The 27,522-nt window shown below is 33.9% G+C and overlaps 5 protein-coding genes across 5 annotated transcripts in view; 1 reads left to right on the top strand and 4 right to left on the bottom strand.

Annotated features, from left to right (window-relative positions):
• LOC111367175 (probable galacturonosyltransferase 14) overlaps positions 1-4,302 on the bottom strand; it is a 6,158-nt gene extending 1,856 nt beyond the window's left edge. Inside the window, exons 1-4 of the mRNA XM_022987918.1 lie at positions 3,505-4,302; positions 2,354-2,409; positions 2,082-2,237; positions 470-1,060 (exon numbers count right to left, since the gene is read on the bottom strand). Of these exons, the coding sequence (XP_022843686.1) occupies positions 470-1,060; positions 2,082-2,237; positions 2,354-2,409; positions 3,505-3,736 (1,035 nt within the window). The 5' untranslated portion in view covers positions 3,737-4,302. The remainder of the gene's footprint in view (positions 1-469; positions 1,061-2,081; positions 2,238-2,353; positions 2,410-3,504) is intronic.
• A 1,842-nt stretch (positions 4,303-6,144) lies between these two features.
• Positions 6,145-10,069, top strand: LOC111367176 (4-coumarate--CoA ligase-like 1). Its single transcript, XM_022987920.1, has 6 exons — positions 6,145-6,841; positions 6,939-7,520; positions 7,614-7,812; positions 7,898-8,043; positions 8,209-8,276; positions 8,360-10,069. The coding sequence occupies exons 1-6, from the start codon at positions 6,422-6,424 to the stop codon at positions 8,592-8,594; spliced, it is 1,650 nt and encodes a 549-aa protein (XP_022843688.1). The 5' UTR covers positions 6,145-6,421; the 3' UTR covers positions 8,595-10,069.
• LOC111367177 (zinc finger RNA-binding protein-like) lies at positions 9,972-12,172 on the bottom strand. The gene is made up of 2 exons (XM_022987921.1): positions 11,721-12,172; positions 9,972-10,691 (listed from the first exon to the last, which is right to left on the bottom strand). The coding sequence occupies exons 1-2, from the start codon at positions 12,078-12,080 to the stop codon at positions 10,158-10,160; spliced, it is 894 nt and encodes a 297-aa protein (XP_022843689.1). The 5' UTR covers positions 12,081-12,172; the 3' UTR covers positions 9,972-10,157.
• Positions 12,173-19,969: 7,797 nt separating this feature from the next.
• Positions 19,970-22,312, bottom strand: LOC111367178 (zinc finger protein ZAT9-like). Its single transcript, XM_022987922.1, has one exon. The coding sequence runs from the start codon at positions 21,687-21,689 to the stop codon at positions 20,322-20,324; it is 1,368 nt and encodes a 455-aa protein (XP_022843690.1). The 5' UTR covers positions 21,690-22,312; the 3' UTR covers positions 19,970-20,321.
• Positions 22,313-23,902: 1,590 nt separating this feature from the next.
• Positions 23,903-26,947, bottom strand: LOC111367179 (UDP-glucose 6-dehydrogenase 2-like). Its single transcript, XM_022987923.1, has 2 exons — positions 26,760-26,947; positions 23,903-25,604 (listed from the first exon to the last, which is right to left on the bottom strand). The coding sequence occupies exon 2, from the start codon at positions 25,595-25,597 to the stop codon at positions 24,155-24,157; it is 1,443 nt and encodes a 480-aa protein (XP_022843691.1). The 5' UTR covers positions 25,598-25,604; positions 26,760-26,947; the 3' UTR covers positions 23,903-24,154.
• Positions 26,948-27,522: the final 575 nt, after the last annotated feature.

Consider the following 27,522-nt stretch of genomic DNA (forward strand, 5'->3'; position numbering starts at 1 on the left):
CACCCCCTCCAATTTAATATGGAAAAAAACTGTTTGTTAAAGAACTCAAAAGTTACTCAACAACATAAGTATCTCGACTATGGTAGAAGAACTGATCATAGAAATCAGCAATACGTTTGCTTGGCTAGAGCTCTACAATAGAGATGGAAAAGTCCAAGCATCGTGTGATGAAGCTAATTAGCTTCGGCACAACATAAGCTATCATTAATTTTCCATTGTATGCTCAGTTACAAACCAGATCATTTGTTTGCTATGTTCCCCCCTTCCAATTAGTGGATAGTCTCGGGAAAATTCATTTACATACCTGATATATAATGTAGCTTTCAAATAAACAGCAGGTGCAACTTAAAACATGTTGAGGGATGATAATGGCATGTGTGTGTGTGTGTATATATATCATTTTAATTCTCTCGAGTACAACAAAGGGTGACAGCACCTGAAGGAAAAAAATAAGATCAATGATGAATACCTCTGGAAGATATATGCGTAGATGGTTGAGCAATGAAATGTACTTTGGACTTCTAGCTTGCAATTTTGAGGCAAATGTCCGTGGGGTGGTATCACTGAGATTTGCCCCAGCAACATGATTTCCATGGTAGTAATTCCGGACCCCATTGTGACTCTCCACAGCTTCAAGCACAGGAACATTCTCCCTTGTTAACCAATCGAATTGATGGACACCTTTCACTTCAATTATAGCCGGAGAGATAGGATTTAGGGCAAACCATGAATGCATGCCGGCATATGTTTTCTTGTCAGTTATGACATGAAAAACAATCTTTTCGGGCTTTACAGATGACTGGACAGCAGATGTGACCACAACTGCAGCAGCAAGAATGTTGTCGGTGGCCAATACAAAGTGATGGTAGGAGTTGTCAGAAAGCAATGGCAGTAACTCTGGTGAAGGCAACTGTTTGCGTGCATGAGCATTGGAAGAATATTCGTCGGTTAACCTCAAAGAAAGGCAGTGAATGCCCTTAGGAATTGCAGTAGCTGCAAAGTGCTTATTCATTAGCTCCGCAAACTTGGACTCCCTAATCTCCCTTTCAGATCTCTCTAACTGCCAAGCATAAACAGAAGATTTGTTTGACAAAAAAAAAAAAATTTACCTTTAAAAACCCAGAAGGATTTTGAGATTGTGCGCCTAATATTGTGATTATATTTGTCTCAATGAAGCAAGACCAATTAATTACAATGAGATAAATGTGGTCTCAGCAAAATACGCCAAAACATACCAAGCTTTCTTTAACTTTACCTTTTGCCTCCAGTTACTATTTTCCCTTTCTCTTTCAGTAAGGGGAAGAAGGTGTTACTGAGTTTGAAGATAGACTATAGATAGCATTCCCTGTAGAATATGGAAAAAGAACAAAGACGATTCCTCGAAAATCACAACTAATAATGGATTTATTTTCTAGCAAAAACAAGCTGCCAAGCACTGATTGTAGTTTCTTAAACATTCAGCTATTAAGAGACACCTTACACATTGCTTTTGCAATATTTTATATTCTATCCCACTGAAAAACTGCATTACTTTTTTTTCCTTTTTGAGGTGAAGAACAAGTTAATGGGTCTTCTATAAACATTGAGCAATTTTTCCACACTGGGCCAATATGATTTCAAATTTCTAGTCAGATGTTGCTAAATCATTTGCCCATATACGATGATGACTGCTCCTTTTCCCCTTTTCTGGTCCTATATATCCATTTTCTGACATACACCGGATAAACAGTTTCATCAAATAAGTTCGTTCAGATATTATCTGATATCCAAGATCATCTTTTGGCATGTTTAAAAACATTAAAAATGTGCCAAATCTCTTTTCCTATTTTCCAATCTGTAAAGAATTGAGTTGATACATTAGTACCACAGAAAAGCCAAAGTCAACATATGGAGACTAACATGCTAATGGTTTTGGGCTTGTGCATTGGAAAAAGTGAAATAAGGGATAGAAGAAATCTAGCACAACTCAAAATTCAAATGACAGCCTACCCTTGCAAAAAGGTACGTGTTCATATATAAGGCCAGTCAAATGGCATGACAGAGAGAGCGTGAGAGAGCAACATTTTTCAGGTGATACATACCATTCCTTTCAAGATCAAGGCAAACTCCTTGGTACTGTATTTGTTGTTTTTCATCTCAGTAACAAGTTGACTGAAAGACATTGGAAGCTTCAGGCGATCGGGGACTTTCTCAGAGTTCACTTGATTGAGGATCTTCACGAAATCCTTAACCACCCTCTGTTACAAGAACAACAGATTGATAAATTACCAGCATCAAAATGTTAACTTAAGTGAAGCTTTAACAAAAACAAATCAAAGCAAGCAAATACAAAAGAAAAAAATATAAAATTTACCCCTGAATCATCAGTTCGACCAAGAAGCTTTGGCCCCAACCGTCTTCCTAGACAATCTGAGAAATGGAAGAAAGCAAAAAACTGAACCACATAAGTTTGTTAAATACACTAAAAAAACATCTTAGTATGTAAGTGGAAATCTAGCACCGAAACATTTAGATTGAAACATGGGAAACATAAGACACGAGAAAAGACAAGAATGTACATCACCAAAGAGTAAAAGCACCACATTAACAACTAGGATGCTAACACCCACTAACTTATTCCCTTGGCATTCCACATATTCAACCACATAATATGTGGCACACCATAATTATAACAATGTCAAAACAATGAAAACTGATAATTGGAGTTCAAGATGTACAGAGAGACAGACAGAAGAACACTGATATCTACGGAAAGGAGAGAAAAATATATGGGGGGAAACCAAAAGAACCGTAACAAGTAGTTAAATAGCAGGTAAGATAAACAAGCAGGCACTTTTGTTTGGAAAATATATACATACAAATTAAAAGACGCAGAGACACCACTATATCAACCATAAACAATGTCCAAAAGTTGCACTCAAAATGTACAGTAGATCACCCCACATATTTCAACAGCTTTGAGTTAATACCAGATCCTACACCTTGGGCTTGGTCATAAATACGGTTTTGACATGCCAAGATAAAGGCTTGAAAAAAGAATTATTTCTAGCACAGGAGCACACAGAGTGGTTGCAATAGCCAACAGTAAGGAAAATATTCAATAATCTACATGTCTAAAATAGAATTGATGACCAAAATCAGTTATCTTTGTAAATTCTCCAAAATCTATTTGTATCAGCTGCTAGTCCTTAATCATTTTGATCCGGCTATTGAAAAACTAGAGTAAATGAATCTCTGAAATAGTTGGACAATCACAAATATGAAATGTCATGGTTGTATGCAACTTCAACAAGTTTGGGAACAAATCAATCTATGACTACCCAATCAACTGAAGCGATTCCAACAACACAATGCAACATCTTGAAAAACAAAGAAAAAGAACCCTAATCTGTATAATGAAAAAACAACAAATACCAGTGAGATTTAAGTAACACAAATCACGGAATCAATCATAAAAAGTACAAAAGCGTTTATTAAAAATTAAAGGTAAAATGTGGTAAGTACCGAATGAAGAGCACTTGTTAACGCCTTCGAGGGTGACATGGGCGGTAAGAATGAAAACAAAAGGCAATAAAAATGCAAGAGTCAGAATGGTGTGGAAGAGTGTGCGATAAGAGATGTGGCGAGGTGAGACCTTGATCTTCATCAAATCCCCGCCACCCCCATTGCTATTTCCACCGTTGCTGCTTGATGATATCGTTATACTTCTCATGCTAGGTGAGAAGTGCAGCTGCATCTTCCTTCTCCGCCACCTCTTACAATACTATCCACTTCCCAACTCTTGCCCTCCTCCCTCAAATCAATAAAATTACCGCTTGCACGACTACACCTCCAGCTAACTCCAACACTAAAAGAAATAATTTCCTTCCCCTCCAAAAATCGGTCCGAACAATTGTTTGTAAACAATGATGCAGTTTTGACCATCAGATCCGCCCCCACAGCTATTCCAGAATCCTGTCTTTTCCTCCGCTCAATATATTCCGCCACATTGAATTCTATATGGCCCCACAATAAATCCCGCCCAATCGGCTAACCTAGGGTTTCCTTTTTTCAATTTAATTCTCTCAAAGACATCTACGTATACACAAAATCAATCAATCAATCAATAAATGAACGTAAAGAAGAAAAAAGATTCAAAGACAACTGGCAAATATATACGTATATACTATATACGCATTCACAAAGTTTGGTGCCTTTGCAGATTAATGGCTGATGATTGAATGCATCTCTCTGGATCGGATGAGTGAATGTAGAGAGAGAAATGAGAATGTGTATTTTGTGTTTCTTGTTCTCCCTTGAGCTTTATTGTCCGAATCTATTAATCGCTTATAAATAAAAAAATTATAAACAAAATTGACAATTTAAGGAAATTTCGCATTATTGGTCCTCATATATTCTTAAAATAGAAAATTGGTCCTCAATCTTTAGAAAATATCAAACTAGTCCCTTAATCTTTAACTACAATTGCATAATCAACCTCCAACGACATAAATAATTCGAATCCACATTACACTGACTCATTAATCCAGGGCCGACCCTAGGGCAAGCCACCTAGGCAACCGCCTAGAGTCTCAAAAAATTTGGCTTGAGTATAGGGCCTTAAAACTCATAGTAATATCATTATACCAGCACAACACTCCATGTCTGAATCTATTATACCAGTAATTCAGTAGGGCCTCAAAATAATTTTTCGTTTAGGGCCTCCAAATTCTCAGGATTGGCCCTACATTAATCTCGTAAGAACAATACTCGCTTCATAATCATGAACACCAACACAAGTTGAAAACAAATCTATCTTTATAACGTTAAGGCCACATGATAATGTAATACAAGAGATTTGACAAGTATATGATTAATTTGTTCTTTTTAAAATGTTGTAGGACTAACTTTTCTACCAACAATAGATTGAGTAAATAGTGCAATATTTTCAAAAATATTATCACACTAATTTATTACCAATAATATAAACTTTCTTTGGGTCAAAACCGTGTTATGCTAACAAACTGAGAGGCTAGGATTAGGATTGGGGTTGACATGGCGAAGGTGAAACATCTAAGTCGATGAAATCTCGATTCACTTAACGTTCTTAACTTAATTTATTCGAAGATATTATAATTTAAATAAATGATTCTAATATATGTATATAAGTAACTGTCTCACTAAAATTTTTCTCATGAAGTTTGGGGGTTGAGGAGTGAGGTTGGTGTTGACTTGGACAACGTAAACCATTTAAGTCGTTGACGTCTCAACCAACTTAATTTTTGTCTTAACTTAGTTTCTGCAAGGATGTTACAATTTGAAGGAATAGTTCTAATATGTGTCCATCGTATTTTTCTCATGAGCAGGTAATTTGGGGGCTAAATCTTGTGGGTCCTACAATTACTGGAAAGGGAATGGGTGCTCGTTTGAGGTAGATTTTTAATAAATAAAGTCGGTGGATCCTATAATATAAGCATTTAAAAAGTTAATAAAAGTTGTAGCTCTAATGAAATGTTTGATTAAAAATTAAGTTTGACCATTTTTATTAGCTTTTTAGCAAAAAGTATCTCTACGAAATCAGCTCTATTTTGGATTTAAAATTTCAATATTGGAATTGGGAGTGGGATAAAATCTTAATTTTCTTGGGATTAGTAATGCTATCCGTTTCAACTGAAAATTAGCCGTTATTAGTATATAAAAAATTTAAAATCTTTTTAGGTATATACCTAGTTAGGCTTTTTGGCCAGAGGGTCATAAAGGTTAGTTGAGCAAGCAATATCGACAGGTGAATGGTCTTTTTTCAGTTAGAATTACTTGATTGACATAAATAAATATAAAGTAAAAAAATTAACAATAAATATAATTTTGAATGCTCACAAGCAGAAAAATGTTGTGGGAGTAACGTAATGTATTAGCATGCTTGAAATGAGATTAAGCTCGATTGACTGGGTTTAAGGTGAATTTTCAGACTCGAATGTTTGTATAACTAAGTAAATGAGATCTAACTACGCGAAATGAATATTTGTTGATATTTTTCGTATTTAACCTTGTGCCTACTTGAATTGAGTACTCTGATTGTGCGCTTGAATCTAATTTAGCTATAAACTAAGTTGGATTTCTTGTCAACTATCAATCATTCTTAATTTTCTCACTCAATAAAGTGATCAAAATCTTGCAACCAATCTTTTACACGAAATAAATGTACAACTCTCATTGTTTTCTCTTTGTAAGATGAAGGGTAATGTACAAATTCTACATTGGAGCTAGTCACCCCACACTGCAACATGACTCAACAAAATTTTACCTGTCAAAGCCCATCAAAAGTTCACCTATGCCTTCCACCTAAAATCACACTAATCTCTGTCCATGTGTTTACCATGATAATCCCATATCCTATAAAGCTTAGGCAAATCAATAATTCTGAAATTTATCTCGTCGAACCATGGAAAATGGTGCTGAAACTATTGCGCAAGATGAAATTATTTTCCGAAGCAAATATCCATCCGTTCAAGTTCCTGAAGATTTAACACTGCCAGAATTTGTGCTTTCAAATGCAGAACAATATCTAGATAAGGTGGCATTTGTGGATGCACTAACCGGAAAAGGATATAATTATGGAGAAGTTACTAGAGACATTAAGAGGTTCGCTAACGCCTTGAGGTCACTTGGGCTGAGGAAAGGCCGCGTTGTGGTGGTTGTACTCCCAAATGTGGCCGAATATGCTGTCATTGCCCTCGGAATCATGGCTGCTGGTGGTGTATTTTCTGGTGCAAATCCAAATGCACATTCATCAGAAATCAAGAAACAAGTTGAGGCTGCTGATGCCAAGCTTATTGTCACAGATGGATCAACCTATGACAAGGTAAAAGTAAAACTTAAGAATGAAATAATATGAAAAGCAGGTATTATTTTTCCACTAATATAATTTACAATCTGAGTTTTGTAACTGGGCACAATAGGTTAAGGATTTGGGACTGCCAGTTATAATACAAGGCGAGGACCGCGTGGAGGGAACTATATACTGGGATGAATTGCTAGAAGCTGCAGATAGAGCGACTACTGGTATTGTTGAAGAAAAAGTGCATCAAAATGATCTATGCGCTCTACCATTTTCATCAGGCACGACTGGCTTATCGAAGGGGGTTATGCTAACTCACCGGAACATAGTGGCTAATCTCTGTTCTACGCTGTTCAGTGTAGGACCAGAATTAATAGGACAGGTTACCATACTTGGTCTAATACCATTTTTTCATATCTATGGTCTTACCGGAATATGTTGTGCCTCTATTAGAAACAAGGGGAGAGTAGTGGTGATGCGCAGATATGAACTTCGGGCATTTATGAGTGCATTGATCATACACCAGATCATGTTCGCACCAATTGTACCACCCATCATTTTGGAGTTGGTTAAGAACCCCATAGTCGATGAATTTGATCTCACTAAACTCAAGCTTGGGTCTGTCATGACTGCAGCAGCTCCACTTGCCCCTGAAATTCTTACAGAATTTGAGAAAAAATTTCCAGGTGTTGAAGTACAAGAGGTAATGCACAATTTATGATATTTACATTCTATGAAACCAGATACAAAATTTGCCAGAGAGAGTTCTTTGATTTCATTTACGATTCACTACCAGGCATACGGAATGACAGAGCACAGCTGCATTACACTAACACATGGGGATCCAAATAAAGGCCATGGAATTGCAAAGAGAAACTCAGTGGGATTTATACTTCCAAATCTGGAAGTAAAGTTTATCGATCCTGAAAAGGGTCGGTCTCTCCCAAAGAACAGCCCAGGTGAAATCTGTGTTAGAAGCCAGTGTGTGATGAAAGGTATAAGCCAATCACTACAATTATTACTATTTCTTATATTTTTTTTAGAGATCCCAACTCAAGGATTTATGCAAAAAATTTCCAGGTTACTATAAGAATGAGTATGAGACTACTCTGACTATAGACAAAGAAGGGTGGCTCCACACAGGTGACATTGGCTACATTGATGATGATGGAGATGTTTTTCTTGTGGATCGCATCAAAGAATTGATCAAATACAAAGGATTCCAGGTATCATAAAATGGCCAAATAACTCTGCCGAAAAGTCATTCAAATCAACACAAAGATTGGTCTTTCGATCAAGCATTTGAAACTAAGACATATAAGCTTAGTTTTGCGGACAGAAACACGGTCAAAAACCAAAAATCTGAGCAGGTTCTTACATATATTTGACAGGTTGCTCCTGCTGAATTAGAGGCAATCCTTCTATCTCACCATTCAGTTGAAGACGCGGCCGTTGTAGGGTATTGTCCATCACAAGCTTTGATTCCCATTTCCCAGCTTACTATAAGAATTAATGTCACTGAAAAAGGACTATGTGTTGCAGGTTACCGGACAAAGAAGCAGGGGAAATACCTGCAGCATGCGTTGTTGTAAGCTTGAAAGCAAAAGAAAATGAAGAGGATATTATGAACTTCGTTGCATCTAACGTTGCCACCTACAAACGAATTCGGATACTGCAATTTGTTGACATGATCCCAAAATCACCTTCGGGAAAGATAATGAGAAGGCTTGTGAAGGAAAATATGGTGAAAATTCTGCAGACAAACACAAAAGGTTGAAGAAATGTTATCTGATAATCTTGAATTACCTGTGACCGAAAGATGTGTCAGTTCAATAATGCTGGAGAATATTACTTTTATCAATGAATGTGTTTTCTAGTTACTTTAATGCGAAACTGTCAGAAATTTCACCACATTTCTTTGTTTCCAGAGGCTCAAACTCAAAACATTGATTTGAAAATTGGAAGATTCCAATATTGATATATATTGCAGGACAAAGTATGCACAATAACATCATAGTAAAATTAGTCACTGAACAAAAATTAAGTTACATGCTAACAATTTTTAAACAAAAGAAACAGCCTGTCTACTACTCAAGAAGATAATACACAAGGCACAATGAGGTGCGGAATTAAATATTTTGAGCCTTTCTTATTTTAGGCAATATAATGAGTTGTTTAATAAGGTGATATATACAGCACAGTCATGTCAAATAAAACTTGTTTAAACTTGATTTGTAGAATAATGAACTACTGAATACCTTTGAAGCTTGCTTTTAAGTCAGTTTGTGATATCAATGAATTTGCATACGTATATCAGTCCACTCGGGAAGCTCCATCTATTTCTCAGAAACAAATTGCTTTCTCTTTTAGAGTTTTGGCTGTGAATTCTAAAAATTGCACAAAAGCACAACTAAAGCATTTGTTTTCATAAAAAGAAACACACACACACAGAGAGCGAAAGTAATGGCATGCTTTACTTCAGACGCTTGAACTACTCGAGGACTTCCCAAAATAAACTTCTTGTTAACCATGAAACAAATAAGCAAAACGGGAATACAAGTCAAAGTTATTGTATCAAAAGCAGGCATTAGAGACACTAATCCTTAAGCTCAAATAAGAAAAAAAATGCACTTCAACCTTTTTTGTGTCCTCATATCTCATTCACTTGCTATGTTGCTAATATTTCTTCACTTTCTGTAACTGGTTTTTCGATTGTTAAATTTAAGCAAGTTATGTGACTAATACATCTGCTGCCATTCTGCATTAATAATAAAAATGAGCTAATTTACTCTTGCATTTGATTTGCTCATAATGTATGATTTCATCAAACAAAATCAAAGAAAACCAAAGTACGTACTCAGTGAATTTTGTTCTACAGCAAGCAAACTAGAAAGGGCTTGACCAAGAGATGATTCTAAAGCAATAGAATACCAATTCCAGTAGAAAAACCAAAAAAGGTTTGATCAAGAAAAGCCTGAGAAGCAGGAGAATACCAGCAAGAGCACTGACCTTGTTTATCCTCAATCACTACAAATCTTTTTACCTTTCTAGAATGTAAAGCATAATAAACCTGAGAAAGGAAAACGAATACATTCCAAAACTAGGAACATGTACAGTCAAATGATCCAAAAGAGCAAATAAACAGTGTTTAAAATTAATTTTAGCAAAAATCTATTATTGTACTAAATTACAGAAGTGAAATGGCAGGTTATTTATATGATCTCCTACAACTAAGAATGTGGAAAAAAAAAAGAGAGAAGAAGTAGAAGAAGAGTTCTAAAACCAAAAGGAAAACAACTAATATACATTTGAGTCAAAATGTTTGCCAACTATCCGCGTTTCATGTAGCACCAGAAACTGCATGCCTCTTCACCATAGCAGCATGTTTTTGACCAGCAAGGTGATGGTTGAACACTGTCTCACTGTTGCAAATCACATTACAGTAAACACATGCACGCACAGCATCAGCCGCTGCACCTCCTTCCAAAACTTTTCTTCGTTTTGTCTCCAAATCCTCCGTTCGCTGTGTTGCCCTTTTCTGTGTTTTTTGCCCTCCAGTTGCTTTGTCTTTGTCCTGTTTCTCTTGTGGTCCAATTAACGGTGCAGATGCAGCAACAACTGTACTAGTTATCCTGTTTATTTTTTCCAAATTTTTCTTGTGCTTCTTTCCCAATTTATGTTGTTCAAGGACATCCTTACTGTTGCATTCAATCTTGCAAACTTCACACCATGCAGATTGTACAACCTTCGTCTTCTTCTGGGTCCTTTTCCAATAATTAATTCTCTGAGACTGAACTTCTGGATTAGTCCAAAAGGTAGAACTGGTATTTGCAGGAACCGAGTTTTGTGTATCACTGGAAGGTACCGTTACACCCTGCAGTGATGAAAGGAACATATTTATTTATTTTTGGGATCAGACATGGTTGATACTCCCCTCACTCACCCAATAAAGGTATCGAATTATTATAAAACAGTATTAAAATGCAATAACGTATAAAGGGGAAAAAAAAAAAAAGCAGCTTTATCGTGATTCCACCTATTGACAGTGAATAGACAATTCGATCAGCAATTTTGTTTCTATGCAGAAAAAAAAAATAGATTTTTGTTTTCTCACGATTCTCGGATAGCTGAGGCAACTGTTGAAACTAAAAGAATAACTGTATTGTGCACTGATTTACGTGGTATCTAATGGTTGCCATATTTGACTAATGGACTGATTCCCCATTGTAACCTAAAGTTCCACCATTTGAATTGCTAAAAATAACTCCATTTATTTAATATATTCACATTCTATAATTCCTTTCATTGGTTATGTGGTGTAATCAAACCTAGTTATTAGTAAACTCAAATTTGGAGAGAACAGAAAGGAAGATGACTGGTGAAAACCAACAGTAATTTCAAATACAACGGTGAAGCATTTGATCAGAAGTAAGCAATCAATTGACTGATAACAAATGGTTGAAAAACACTAACTTTGATTCAGAACTCTGTCCAAATATGAAAATACAATCTATGATAACTTATACGCAATCAAAATCTCTATCTTCAAGAACTCAGGTGTTAATGTTCTAGAAATGCTTAATTAAGTAAAACACCCAGATCTGCAGACATTAAATGGCTCCTGAAGTGCAAATCCAGCAAAAAAGTAACTACAGCACACACCAAAGTTCCTATTACTTTACCCTCAAAGGAACAATATTTAGAAACAGGATAGCCGATATACCTACGAGACTACATTCACAAACATATAACCAAACACAAAGTTACCCACACAGATCATACCAGTCTCTATAACCTGAACAACATCAATCAAAATTCAGCAAAATGAATATTTAGGATCGATTCAACACATCAAAAATCAAGAATTCAAATGAAAATAATATTTGAGAGCAAAAATCCACACAGTTGCACCAAGATTTGTCCCAAGTTGCCAGATAGCTGCCACCCAATTCTGCACGGCGGCGGCATTCAGGTCTGGATAATAAGGCACAGCAGAGTCAGCAGCGACCACAGGCTGTTGTGGGTCAAAGCTGTGTGCTTGCTGCGAGTATGTGACCGTTGGAGTCGCAGGTGTGCGCACATATGGGTGATCAACCCCAGGTGGGTACGGCTGAACCAATGTACTAGTTGTATCAACACCGGTGTAAATGGGTGGTTTCAGGGGATCAGAATTAGGGTTGGGATTCGGGGAATAACCTGAGTAGGCATGGGTGAAATACGGGTCCGAATTCGGGTTAGGGTTTATGGGCGGAGGGTGTTGCATTTCAGGCCAGCCGCTGAAAATGAAAATTCGTACAGGAGATGAAAGTGGTGTTTGCAGATAGTTCTGTAGTACTTGTCTGGGATAGCTTAAAATTTGCTAAAATATTGAGATTAACCACTGTTTGAGCCTCATTTTGGTTTTTTTTTTTAAAAATAAAATTATAATAGTGATTTTCTAATGAACATGTGATAAAAAAAGGGGGAAAAGTTTTTAGTTGACGTGTAAAATTATTTTATCTAAAAATATGTGGTTGAAATTTAATTTTGAAAAAATGGAAACCAAACATAGAGTAAAATGAAAAATTAACGTTAACTGTGAATTTTAAATTTTATTAAATTTTGAATCACAGGTTTTATCAACTTTTATAAAAATTTGTAAATTTTTTATCTAGATTTTCTCAAACAATTTATCAATCATGCTTGGTTTACATCATATTTTATATTATCTTTTACACTTTGTCACGTATTATTAAACCATTAAACAGTTTAAAAATAAAACAGTTTTTTCATCGAATCAATTCTTGACAACATGGATGATGTCAACCATGATGTAAGGAAGTTGGTATAAATAGCAAAATTCTTATTTTATTAGAAATAGTTTTTAAAGTATCTTTCATTGATCCAAACAAATAATGGATTAAGAAGTATATCCCAAAATAATTAGCTATGAGAAGCCCGCAAAATAGTAGAAAAGTAGCAAACAACATGGATGACATCGAGACGAGAAATTTTCGATCCTTGAGAGAACCCTTTTTTTTTTTTTTTTAATATCCAGGTATCCACCTTACAGTGACTAAATTCTGGAGTCTACACCTTGGCCCCTCAAACTGCAGACATGTTAAACCCCAAGTTGTGCTTCAAACTGACCAGTGCTCAAGAGCCCCTCTAACTGATTTGCCAAAGCGCCAAGCAAGTCGTTTCTCATTTTTGCACTTTGCCTTCCAAGATAAATCTTGCCTTCCAGGAGAATATCTGCCTTTCAAAAGCCTTCCAGGAATCGAACTCACGACCTCTGATCTGCCAATTTCGAAGCGTCATCATCTTTGCCAGTTGGGACGTGCTCTCAGCGCAAAATTCGGAATAATTTATAGGATGTGCCCTGAGAGCACCCGTTTTGAACGGATGGAGACGGGGATGAAGCCAAAATCGTTGCCCGAGTATGGGACACGGACAAAGGTCCTCGCCTAGTCCTCATCTCACTCCAATTTAAAAATAGTATAATGTACTATTTTATCATTCTGTTCATGTAATTGTTATAGTTTAATTTAATTTATAAAATTAATTAATATTTTAAGTGGTGATGGAGTGGGGATGTGGGATGAGGAAATCACAAGTGAGGTGGGGACGGGATTCTCGTTCCGTTGTCATTCCTACATGTTCGATGGGCATATTGTTTCTCTAAGAGACAACGACACCTACTTCTTGAAAAAAAAAAAAAAAACTGTAATATTAGAAATTAAAGCATTCAGCTCTGAATAGGAAAATGATTGGACCTTATGAACCATTTGTTGCTCATCACATTCAACCTTCGAACAATGTTGAGGAAATTCAAATAACACAAACACCAGACTTGTCCGCTCGGAACTACAGAATCCACTTTTATGTCTCGAAATTATTGCCACCACCATTGTAGTGATCTCTAATAGTTGACTGGCATAGCCTAATTCGATGCCCGCATTGAACTTTGAGCTGCCATCTTAGGTCCTGTTTGATGGCTATTATTTGGCAAAAATAAAGTTTTGAATAGTGAATTTTTGGAGAATATATGATTAAAAGTAAGAAAATTTTTTGAATTTACGTACTAAATATTTCTTTATATTAATGTGTGATTGAAAATGACTACACAGCAAAAAAAGAAAAAAAAATATTTTAAATAATGATTGTCAAATTGAGACTTATTAGTTTTGTGAAATGCCTCTCCATTCTTAAATGTGAGAGAGAGAGAATAAATTGAAGTCTCTTAAAATGGCAAAACCTATTAATGATTACGGTTGTATTACATGTACACAATACTACTATATAATTGTTTGTATGCACATGAAATGGTGTGATATGATTGGATCATAATTTTTTCAAAAGAAAAAAAATTCTCCACTCTTTTTTTGACAACACGTATTTATGTAAACCATTATATAACTACTTATGCACAAGTAACATTATTTGAATGATTAAAGAGAATGTGTGTCTTTTTTACTTGATTATTTCTTTAAATATTGGGTTGTGATTAATATTATCTAATTGTTTAGGGTTTCTATCTAATATAGTGTGCCTAAGCATTCAATATTTTTTCATAAACTGGCCTCGTCTCGTGCGTTGCACGAATTTTGTATTTATTTTGATTTTATTAGCGTAAATTTTATAGATTGTACAAAAAGTATTTGGAAATAAGAAATGTTTGTTTGATTCTCATCTTTTAGTTGACTGTATATTTTATGTCACGGTAATTTATTTTTATTCTTATAAATAAGTATAATGAATGTTGTGATTGTATATATGTCAACGATAATTTATTTTTAATTATTTATTGTATTTTTTTTGTTTAATGTAGATGACGATATTTTTTTTATATGATATTGCAAATAAGTTGTAAATTGAATTTTGCAAAATGCTTTTCTTTAACAACTTCAATTTGAGAGGCTATACTTGTAGTTCAAAAATAACCCATGCAGTTGTAAATTGAAAGAGAATATCCACATACACAAACATTTAAATAACGAACTCAACTTCGCATGTAAAATAACTTGAAGTGACACTTATTGGATGGCCAACTCCCTTGTTGGTGTAAGAATTAGAACCTTAACAGCATGCCTATTTTTCGGACGATACAACAGTCACTCCAAGGTTGGTAGGACAAAAGAATTAAAAAAATTAAATAAATTTTATTTGAAAGAAAAAAGAATTAAAAAGAAATTTAAATAAATTGATAAAAAAAACAATTATTTATAAACTAAAATTTTCAATTTTAATTAAATAATATTTATATATTCTTCATTTAATTTTCATAACTTTATTTTATTTTTTTACTTCTAGATAATTTTAAACGAATTTTTTTACTTATATAAGTAATTTTTACATATATTAGAAATATTTTTTGTTAATATGTTTATTTTTAAATTTTTTTTTACTAAAAGTGAATTTTTTTACTTATATAAGTAATTTTTACATATATTAGAAATATTTTTTGTTAATATGTTTATTTTTAAATTTTTTTTTACTAAAAGTGAATTTTTTTACTTATAAAAGTGGTCAGCAGAGAGTAAGACGGGAGGTATGGAAAGTTGCGTATTACATAGATTCACATTGCCTCTCTTACAATATATATATAATATAATAATATAAGAAATGAGTTGATTTGAAAAGGCGTGACCATAGAGTATGAAAATGGAGAACGGAAACATAAAAAAAAAAATTTTGAATAATCGTTCGTGCACGGAGACCACACTATATATAAATTTTTTAATTCTTTTCTCTTCAATTTTTTTAACCTACAAATAACTTTTTCGTTAAAACTGAAAAATTAAATTTTATTTGGAAGAGAAAATAATTAAAAAGAAAAATAAAATTGATTTTTTTAAAGAAAAAAAGACTTATACGTATTTGTTAACACATACGTTTAATCTCCATTTAACTATTTTCGATATTTATTTATATCATTCGATATTTCTACGATATAGTTCTCAAAATGAGTTTCGAGAGAATGTAAAACATTTATCAATTCGACTATCGTACAATTGTCGATAGATTTTAAAAGTTAACTTGTTATCGAAAATTTCGAAATATAGTTTGAAAATGCCTACTTTGACGTTCTATAACATTTGCTACGATTGACCATTTCACGCACCGTTAACGACGTGCAATACTATGCCGTGAGTATTTCAAAACGATATTAAGAATGTAATATTTCAATTTCATTTGATATCCCGTAATGAGTTTAAAAATGAACACAAAAATATAAGTAAAATAAATAAATTCATCTCTCTCTATGCACGGAGTCTTTGAGCCTCCATGCACGGAGTCCTTTTTTTTTTTTTTAAATAAAAGTTAATACATCTTTATACTATATAAACTAACTACAATATATTATATATATATATATTATTTTTTTAAATTTTAAATTTTTTTACAACTTGAAGCAAACTTTTTAATAAGTAAATAAATATACTTAAAACTTTGAGTTAATATTATATATATATATTTTAGTTTTCTATATGTATAATAATGTAAAAAAAATATATATCCATGCACTCTATGTACGGAGGAACGCGTCGTTTTTCCTCTCCACTTGAAAAAAAATGAAATTTTAAATAATTGAAAAAAAAATTTACGTCATACCACATAATTTTTTTTGAGCAAAATGATGTATTTAGAAAAATGTTGCGAAAAAGTAATAAATAGTAATAAAAAAATTGATTTTTTTTAAGAAAAACGACTTATACGCATTTTTTAACACATACATTTAATGTCCGTTTAATTATTTTCGATATTTATTTAGATCATTCGATGTCTCTACGATATAGTTATGAAAATGAGTTTCGAGAGAATGTAAAACATTTATGATTCGAATATCGTACAATCGTCGAGGAATTTTTAATGTTAGCTTGTTATCGAAAATTTCGAAATAGTAATAAAATAATTGATTTTTTTTAAGAAAAAACGATTTATGCGTATTATTTAACACATACGTTTAATGTCCGTTCAACTATTTTTTATTTTTTATTTAGATCATTCAATGTCTCTACGATCATTTATAACGTAAAAATACAAAGTAAAAAAAAAAATAAATTCTCGAGTCTAAGTCTCTATTTGGAATTATTAAGAAAAAGAATTTTAAATTGGAAAAAAATTTATAATGTAAACAACACAAATATTAAACAAAACAAAAAAAAATTTACTCCGTGCACGAAAACAAAAAGTCTCCGTGCACAGGGACACACAAGTCTCGGAATGTCTCCATGCACGCTCCGTGCACGGAGGCAAAAAGTCTCGGAATTACATTCTTAAATAATTTTTTTTTTTACTTGAAAATTTTTTAATTTTTTTCTTTTCGTAATAAAACTTAATATTAACTTTAAAATATTTTATTATACTGTAATAAAACATAATCAAACGAAGTCGAAATATATAAAAAAATTTATTTTAAAATATTTTATTATACTGTAAGAAACTGCTGCAACACGTAATTTCCATACCTCCCACCACTCCATGCTCAACCACTCTTATATAGATATATATAATAGGAATATAAGAAAAAAATTACTTTTATACAAAAAGAATTTAAATTTTTTTTTACAAAAAGTTATTTTTAAGTAAAAAATTTGAAGAAAAAAAATTAAAAAGAATTTAAATTTTTGTTGTTCACATTATAATTTTTTTTTCAATTTATAATTCTTTTCTCTTAATTATTCCAAACAGAAACTTAGATTTGATAATTTTTTTGTGTAGTTTTACGTTATAAATAATAGTTTTTTCAATTTAGAATTTTTTTAAATTTTTTTCTTCAATTTTTTATTATTAATCAGTATTTTTTAATAGTTTGAGATAAATTTTAACTTTCTAGTAATAATTCAATATATAAAATGATGAAAAAAATACATTCACTCCGTGCATGGAGAAAAAAAATTTCGTTATACCACATAATTTTTTTGGAGCAAAATGATGCATTGAGAAAATTGTTGCGAAAAAAGAATAAATAGTAATAAAATAATTGATTTTTTAAAGAAAAATGACGTATACGCATTTTTAACACATACTTTTAATCTCCGTTTAACTATTTTCGATATTTATTTAGATCATCTGATATCTCTATGATATAGTTCTCAAAATGAGTTTCGAGAGAATGTAAAACATTTATCGATTCGACTATCGTACAATCGTCGACGAATTTTTAAAGTTAGCTTGTTATTGAAAATTTCGAAATAGTAATAAAATAATTGATTTTTTTAAAGAAAAAACGACTTATGCATATTTTTTAACACATACGTTTAATGTCCGTTTAACTATTTTTGATATTTATTTAGATCATTCAATGTCTCTACGATATAGTTTTCAAAATGAGTTTCAAGAGAATGTAAAACATTTATCGATTCGACTATCGTACAATCGTCAATAAATTTTTAAAGTTAGCTTGTTATCGAAAATTTCAAAATATAATTTGAAAATGCCTACTTAGATATCCCATAACATTTGCTACGATTGACCGTTTTACGCACCGTTAACGACGTGCAATACTATGCTGCGAGTACTTCAAAACGATATTAAGAATGTAATATTTCGACTTCGTTTGATATCCTGTAATGAGAAGAAAATATTTCTCACACGGAGAGCCATGGCCTCCGTGCACGGAATCCTTCCTAATTTTTTTTTGTTTCTTTCCACAGTCTCCGTGCATGGAGACTAATGTCTCCGTGCACGGAGAGATTAATTTTATTTTTTTTATGCTGTGTAATTTTACGTTATAATTTTTTTTTTCAATTTAAAATTCTCTTTAATTCTTTTCTCTTCAAATTTTTTACTTACAAGTAATATGTTGTAAAAAAATTTTTGTCGCATATTATCTCTATCTTTTTTTTTTTATTTATATAAAAGTGATTTTTTTCTTATATCCATACTATATATATCTATATCGGGGTGGGGGAGGAATGGAAATTGTGTGTTGCTGTAAATTTGGAGGTAGTGTATAATAAAATAAAATATATATCAAACAAACGGTATCGTTTTTGGCCCCCAATTGAAAAAAAAAAACAAAACAAAAATGTTACAGTAAAGATAGATCAAGACACTGTTGTTTTTTACAGTACCCTCACATTCCCCTTTTTATATAGTAGGGATATAAAACTTTTCTTATTTTTTCATAAATCTAAAATTTATTTTTCATACTCATTTTCAACCACATATTCATACAATAAAATATTTTTAACATAAATCTAAAACTTTTCTTATTTTTGACCATACATTTTACAACATTACTTTTCAAAACTATGTTTTTAAAATTTTTAAGGCCACCAAACAGGGCTTTGTAACTTAGTTCGAATGCAAAAGTTCACTTATAACTAATTTTTTTAAGCCTCCTGTTTAGCCCTCCCATAAAAATTATAATTCATTTTGCTTTATCTTTTTATCAATTACACATTTTTTAATAAAAATATAATTATACGTAACCTCAAAACTTTTTCTCTCTTTTTAATTACACATTCTTAAAAAAATTACTATTCAAAAATATATTTTTCTCATCAATGTAATAGGGACCAAACAAGCACTAAGTTACTTTTATGCTTAGACGACATAGATCCAGTCAGTTGCTAGCGGACAAAAATGATGACACAAATAAGGGATCGTTTGGCAAATCTTGAAAAATCAAAACTTATTTGTGAGACTAAGAAATTACTTTTGAACTTGTTTGATGATTTTTTTGAAAGTGATTCGTCTGGTTAGAAGGGTTTTTGGAAGAAACAGACTTAAAATAAATTTCTCAAAAAGTCCTTTTACAAGAAGCAAAAGTAAAAGTCTTAAAGTACATTTCCAGGAAGCTGATGAAGGAAATGCCAGTTTTTAACTGAAACAAAGACTAAACTCTCATAGGTGGATTAGTTCTCACGCTTTAACTTTTGGGGTATTTGAGCACTCATGTTGTCTTTTGATAGACAAGTTGCATAAACAAGTGCAAAAGGATTTATGCACTTTAAACAAGGCCAAGTCAAGAGATGGATTCCAACAATCAAGTCAAGTCTACAACATAACATTATTTTTTATGAGGAAAAGACTTGGAACTGAGATGTGTACATGTTAGGTGAGTAAACAACCATCATCTTCTGCATTTTTATATACTTTTAAGGAACATCAATCCTGCTTCCTTCCAACTTAACAGACTAATGACTTTCAACAACCCTTTGATACAATATAGCCATAAGTCTGATAGTCGAGTAGTTCGACATACAAAACTTGCATTATAAAGTTCCCGTATAGCTTGCAACGAAAATTTACAAGATTCAATGTGGATAAGCACAAGTAATTCAATTCAATTCGATCAATATAGGACATGAAGAATGTTTCATCTTGTTGATACTAGACAAAGACATGGAAACTAAAAGGAAATTCACTATACTATGAACATCTGCAAATTGGAAAGGTATTGAAAATATGTATCTAAAATATGAATTGAATCTTGATCAACTGAATCAGTTATATCAATGCATCACCTCATGGAAAATGTGGATTGAGTTAGTTTCTCAATCTGTGTAGTTTCTCAATCTGTGATAATCGGCTCCTCCTTAGGCTCATGCCAAGTCTCGAACCACCATTGACTGATTTTAACACCATCGTTTTCGCTTTCATCAATAGGAAGAGGTAAGTTAAGATCTAAATCGCCATCCATTGCCACAGATTCAATGGTTTTCTTACCGGTAAATTCAGTGTAATGAGCCCTCTTGTGACCACCCAAAGCTTGGCCAGATGAAAAGATCCTCAAGCATATTGGACACTGAAAACTTGCAATAACATTGCATTCGATCTTGGAATTAGCTTCAGCAACAGATAACGAGCAGGTGTCCACCTCGACTGAAGAGATACCGCCAAGCATTTTCAAGTCAAACTTCTCGTCAAAATCTGTTAACATTTTAGGATCATGACCACCAACTATTGTTGTGTCACAACAACTAAATTTCAACACATCATCTTCAGAAATTTCTGAATCAACTTTCATCTCAATTTGAGAGTCAAGAACGTGAGGATCGAGCTTTCCTACTGCTTTATCCATCTTATACACCTTATCTCCATCGAATGAGGAATCTCCACCATCATTCATTTCAATTTCTTTATCTTTACAAACTGATTCATCTCTAAAATATGCAGAATCATTACCAGTTGATTCTGTAATTGAATTAGACCTATCCCAATTCTTCACACCCCTAGACAGCATTAGCAAACACAGAGCCACCTCTTCTACTTCCCCAAATTCAACTCCACTAGATGATGGAGTAGGATCAATCTTATACAATATCTTCGATCGCTTTCTTCGAAGAGGACACAAATTACCCAAGTCTGATGAACCCTCAGGAGATTCATCAGTGACTCTTCTTGATTTGTTGGAGTGACTCTTCATATGACCAAACAGGGCTCTCATTGAGTCAAATCCTTTCCCACATTCCTTACAGTGATTCTGATTCTCCGTGGTTTTCTTGATTGAATGACATCTCATATGACCAGACAGAGCTCTCAAAGAGGGAAACACTTTGCCACATTCTTTACAAGTTCCATCCCTTGGTGTATCTCCATGTTTTGTATCAAAATTCTTCCAAGATTTTTTTGGATTCTCCCTTAATTCGTAGCTATTTTTCGGATCATCATCTCCCAAGCCTATATTGGTCCCACAATTCTTGATCTTTTCTTGATCTAGAAATTTACTGTTTGATTGATTCTTCGAGTTCTGAAAACTGCCCTCTTGATCATCGCCCCCTTCCAAATCCATTTGGCTGTCAAATTCCACTTCAGCTGCTCTTTTCATAGCTGAAATAAACGCTGAGTGAACCCTCATGTGACCTCCCAATGACTTACCACTCACGCAACTCTTGCTACATATCTTACAGACATGCCTCTGTTCTTGCACTTCCTCCATTGCTATTTGCTAAAAGCTAAAAATCAGATGAGCAAATTCAAGAAAAGTCAATTTTCCTAAAAAAGTAACGCTAAATCTAACATCCCATTAAGAGAAAAATACCCAAGATTCTATAGAAACAGAGAATCATTGAAAATTAGATCAGGAAAAGAAGAAAAAAAAACACGATGGATTAGCAAGAACGAGATCCGGTAATTGAAAAAGTGTTAAAAAGAACCCTCATGAAAGAATGGTCTGAACTCGATTGAACTTTTCATTTGCCCTAAGAAAAGTATCCAAGTGAAGAGATAAATGGCTGTTTGGCAGTGATGTATGCTCCGATAAAATAGGACACGTACTGAACACACACACACACACTCTCTCTCTAAAATCTTCAATATTGATGGTGGCTTTGGGCTTATGATGGAAGAGTTGGAGCCTTGCATGGAAGCAAAGAAATGACACGCGGACTAGTCATCACAGCCTGGAAATGAGAAAGTAATTTCATGATTTTGTATTTTGTGATAACTTTTTGTGATTGTAGAAGAGAAAAATTGATTTGGAATTAAAAGATTTGCTCAATGGTGGCGAGTGATTGGCGGCATAATACACACTGGAGACAGAGAGGGGGGAAATTGGTTTGGATTTATCTACAAATGTGTTTGCTTAACACTGGAGCCAACTGCCACAATTATCCAATTATTTTGCTTTGTGATCATGTACGGTCAGTTAGATTCGGGTCGTGAAAATGCGTTGGGTTGTTACGACTATAGTAGTTGTAAATAATATGGCTAGATTTCCTCGTCTACTAATATAAACTTACACGTTTTTTACCTTAACATAAAATTGCAACGAATCGAAGACCCAAGCCCAATTCACCAATCACAATATTTATATATATTCTTTTACAAAAATTATGAACAGTGCAGGACGGGACTGTCATACCTAATTAAGTTTACCTTTTATATGGTTAAACATTTTTAACCTCAAAATAGGATTATGACGAACCGAAGAACCAAGCCCAATTCACAAATTATCTGATCGTAGAATTTACAAGATATATGTTTTTCTTTTTTTTTAATAAGAAATTATGAACGGTGCAGGACGGGACAACTATCCCTAATTAAGTTTATCTTTCATATGGTGAAATTTTGTTTAATGTTATCTTGTACAAGAATAGGAAATTTGTATTTTTGTACCTCTAACCTTTACGAAATATGATAAATATATTCTCAATTTTTTAACATAATACATCCTCAACCTTTCAATTATGTAACCAAGCTATTCTTTCCCTCCATTATGACATGAAATGATGGATTTGTCATTCGCTTTAAATAAAGAAAAACTAAAGAATGTAATAAAACAACACAAAATAAATTTTTTTGCCTAATGGAGTCCATAGCGTTTTAAAAAGTACAAATAAATCCTACAAATTACATGAATTATCTCCAACTTCATGTGCTTTCAAGTTTGTATCACATAAACCAACACCACTATTTCCTTTTGCAGTTGGAGCCTAAGGCCCCATTTGGGAGCGATTTTGAGAATTGATTTTATGACTATTAGGAGAAAAGTAAGGACTACCTATGAGAGAAGAAGACAAACTTTACGGTTCGACTAATGAAATAACGTTCAAAAAATCAATTTTTTAGGGTGGAAAATCACTCTCAAACACCCTTTAACTAATATTCATAGAATCTATTAACACCACTTAATCACTCATTTAATTTAGACTTAAATGACTTTAATATACAGTATGAAGATATTAAGGTAGACAAACTATTAATTGCTATCAACATCTACTTCTACCCATAGTTGTTAAAATCGGACCATATCGACCAGCTCAACTAGAAAATCAGTGAATGGGACACTATTTTGATTTGGGTCGTGTCGATAGATCATTTTGCAAACAACTTAGTAGCAATTGAACCATTGACCATCGACCTATGGTTTAAACTATTCGTTTATTTAAATTTTTAATTCGACTTCGATGATTGTACCATTGAATCACTGACCGGTAACCCGATGATGTCATACATAATGAGGTCATTGATGAGTTCGAATTTGATAACTATGCATCTACTATTCAATGACTATATAGTCTATGGAAGTTATGCTATTAGATTATCAAAAAGGTAGGATTAAATTTGGGGTCAACCCGAATAAATTGCCAGTCGAGGAGTGGGTCTAGGTTCAAGAAAACGGGACTGTATTCCATAAACTAGCAAGATTAATAATTTTCAAAGAATCTCCAGTATATAAACCAACAAAAAACAAATTGGGTCCGCAAAGAAATCAAGTTGCCAACAGAAAACATTATGCTCCTAACTATAGACCATATAGTGACATTCGATGATCTTCGGACTATAAAGAGGAATATAAAAAATATCAGAAACTGATGAAAAAAATAGTAAAGAATTCAGCATGTGTCTCATAACTATGCTCTTTGGTCCTAACACGAGCAGCATTCAATCAAAGAGACGTGTTCATGCAACAGCAGGCATGTCCTTGAGCCAAGCATCCAGTGGCTTGCCAATGGAGTACACGATAAATCCAATTTCCCTTAGCTCAGCTGGATTGATAATGTTCCGACCATCAAAAATGAAGGCTGGTTTCTGCATGTTGTCATACATCTTCTGGAAATCGAGAGTTTTGAACTCGTCCCACTCAGTGAGAATACAAACAGCATGTGCATCCTTAGTTGCTTCATAGGCATCCCAAACGATACTAACTTGCTTCACTGTGGCGGGGCTCATCGGCTGAAGATGAAGGGGATGATCCCAATCAAACTTTTTCATGGAGAGGTCCCTCTGGATCTGATCCTCAGTAACCTGAGGATCGTAAATGCTCAAGCGGGCCTTGTCTCCCAAGAGTCCCTTGCAAACATCAATAGCAGGGGTTTCTCTGGTATCACCAGTATCCTTCTTGAAAGCAAATCCAAGGATAGCAACTTTCTTGTTAGCAACTGTGTTGAACATAGAGGCAACGACACGGTTGACAAAACGATTCTTCTGATAGTCATTAATCTTGATTACTTGTTTCCAGTATTCTGCAACTTCAGGAAGACCATTGCACTCACAAATGTAAACCAAGTTCAGAATGTCCTTCTGGAAGCAAGATCCACCGAAGCCAACACTAGCATTAAGGAACTTGGGACCAATTCTTGTGTCCGTACCAACAGCATATGACACTTGCGATACATCAGCTCCAGTAGCTTCACAGAGTGCAGACATGGCATTGACTGATGAGATTCTTTGAGCCAAGAATGCGTTGGCAGCAAGCTTCGAGAGCTCTGCAGACCATAAATTAGTGGTGAGAATGCGAACCTCAGGGACCCAGTGGGCGTAAACATCCTTCAGTGCTTTAACTGCCTTTAGACCATCTGGGGTTTCCCTGCCTCCAATGAGAACTCTATCAGGGTTGAAAAGATCTTTAATTGCAGTTCCCTCGGCAAGAAATTCTGGGTTAGAGAGAATCTGAAAGTTGATTCCCTTGCTGTTGTGGGTCAAAATTTTTTCTATTGCCTCAGCAGTTTTGACTGGAACTGTTGACTTCTCGACCACAATTTTGTCAGATTTTGACACATCGGCAATCATGCGAGCTGCACTTTCCCAGTATGTCAAATCTGCAGCTTTACCTGCTCCAAGACCCCGAGTCTTGGTGGGAGTATTAACTGAAACAAAGACAATATCAGCCTCAGCAACGTGCTTCTCCACATTTGTGCTGAAGAAGAGGTTCCTGCCCTTGCACTGCTTCACAACATCATCAAGGCCTGGCTCATAAATGGGGAGCTGATCACTGTTCCAGGCATTGATACGAGGAACAGAAATATCAACAACGACAACTTCAATATTAGGGCATTTAAGTGCTATTACAGCCATGGTAGGGCCTCCAACATACCCAGCGCCAATACAGCAAATTTTCACCATTTTCCCCCCTGTTTCAGGAAGATTTCTCAGATCATGCTTAACAAACACAATGTGATTCATAATGTGGGGAACATTTATTTAACCACCACGGTATTATACTATTGAATTTCACAGGCAGCTTTTGGCACTTCTACCCTAATATGAAACTTTAATTTAATATCATCTTTAGACACTACCGAACCATCCATTAACCCAGCAATCATTGCACCATAAACTAGGCAGCAGTATCTTACTTATAAAACTTAAACTAAAATGTATGTAACTTTATGGGAAAGGACGTGCCTATCATTTTGCACAAGTAATGTTTTGGTTGTATTACCCTCATAACAGGATCATGACAATTCACAAGATACCCTTGAAAATTTAATCCTATTGAGGATTGGATAAAATTAAAATGCGGATATCAGTAATAGAGTTGTTTTGTAAAAAGGATTCAATCATTCTAAACTCTAATAGAAAGGGGAAGAATTGAGTGGCCCATTTTCACACCATAACATATTTTGTGCATAAATCCAAAACATTTTCCCACTTTTTAACTCCATATTCTCCAAAAATCACTATTCAAAACATAGTTTTTACACAATAATCACCACCAAACAGGGGCTAAGCAGTTAATATGGTAAGAATTTTGTGGGCAGAAGATTCGGTCCCAAGTCTTAAGACTCAAGCCCCAAAAATCCACACATAAAACACGAATACTTTGGAATTAGATCTGAGGCGTACACATGGAACAAGAACTGGTAAAATCATAAAAATTTCTAAATTCTCATTAAAAGTATAACAATTTAGGAATTATACCCGAAGAAGTAATGTATTTAGCAAATTTACAATAATTCTGAGCAGATCTCACAAGACCACTGCGCATCCACTGCGCATATTGACATGCAATGATCTCTAAAGACGATACAACTTAAGTCAACCCTCAACCAGCATAAATTCAGAGAAACACTAGAATCAGGAAGTGTTTGTAGATCAAAACAATCACATAATACTTTCAGTTACGCAACAAAAAAGAGATCAAATCAATTAATCTAAAATCACTAAGATCAAATCAAATATGCTGACAATTCCAATTCAAAATTCTAAACCAACACATCACCAAATCAATTCATTCACATGACAAACACCGAAATTCACAATACGAAATCAAAAAATGTTTTACCTCTTCGATTGCACCTTCTGATTTCCAAAAAACCGACCTGTGAGGTGAAATGCGTTAGTGAAAAGTATACGAAAGCTGAGAAAGCGGGCACCCGTTTATATAGTCGTTGGGATCCAAGATCTACCCGCAGAAATGACAATAAAATCCCTATTTGGTACAGATTTGGCGAGGGCTAAAATGTGAAATAAATGAAAATAAAAATTGACTGTAACTTTGGTAGTGGGGAAGAAATGGTATAGTTTTCGACGCGTTTTGACTGCACCGCCACTGTCAAGCTGGCAGGATAATGCGGGTGTACCGTGTCCTTCCCGGTTGGTGCCCAAATTTTTGTCTCGAACCGCCCGGACGTTGGAATGTAATCCAACGGCTCCTCGAGCCTTTGTTTGTTTGTTTTCATTTTTCATTTTTGATTTTTATTTTTTCCCCACAAGGTTAATAGACAATAATTTAATCAACAAAGGTAGGTTTTTTCAATCCACAATAACCTCGTGTTGTAATGTTATTTTTGTTTATGAACTTAGATATTGTCACGTTTTTAACGAGTTGGTCACGAATTGATGAAAATAAAATTTAAATAATTAATTACAAGACATAAGATCCGAGTTCAATTCTTATTAACATCTATTTATGCAAATTGTGCATGTTTCAGATATTTTTATCGATCTAGTGAATATATTTTGCAGATAGATAAACGTGTTAAAAACAATAATTAAAAATAAATTATAGGTCCTTATACACTTATAGACATGGTTGAATTTAATAC

This window comes from Olea europaea, chromosome 18, assembly GCF_002742605.1.
Source record: "Olea europaea var. sylvestris chromosome 18, O_europaea_v1, whole genome shotgun sequence".
NCBI lineage: Eukaryota > Viridiplantae > Streptophyta > Magnoliopsida > Lamiales > Oleaceae > Olea > Olea europaea.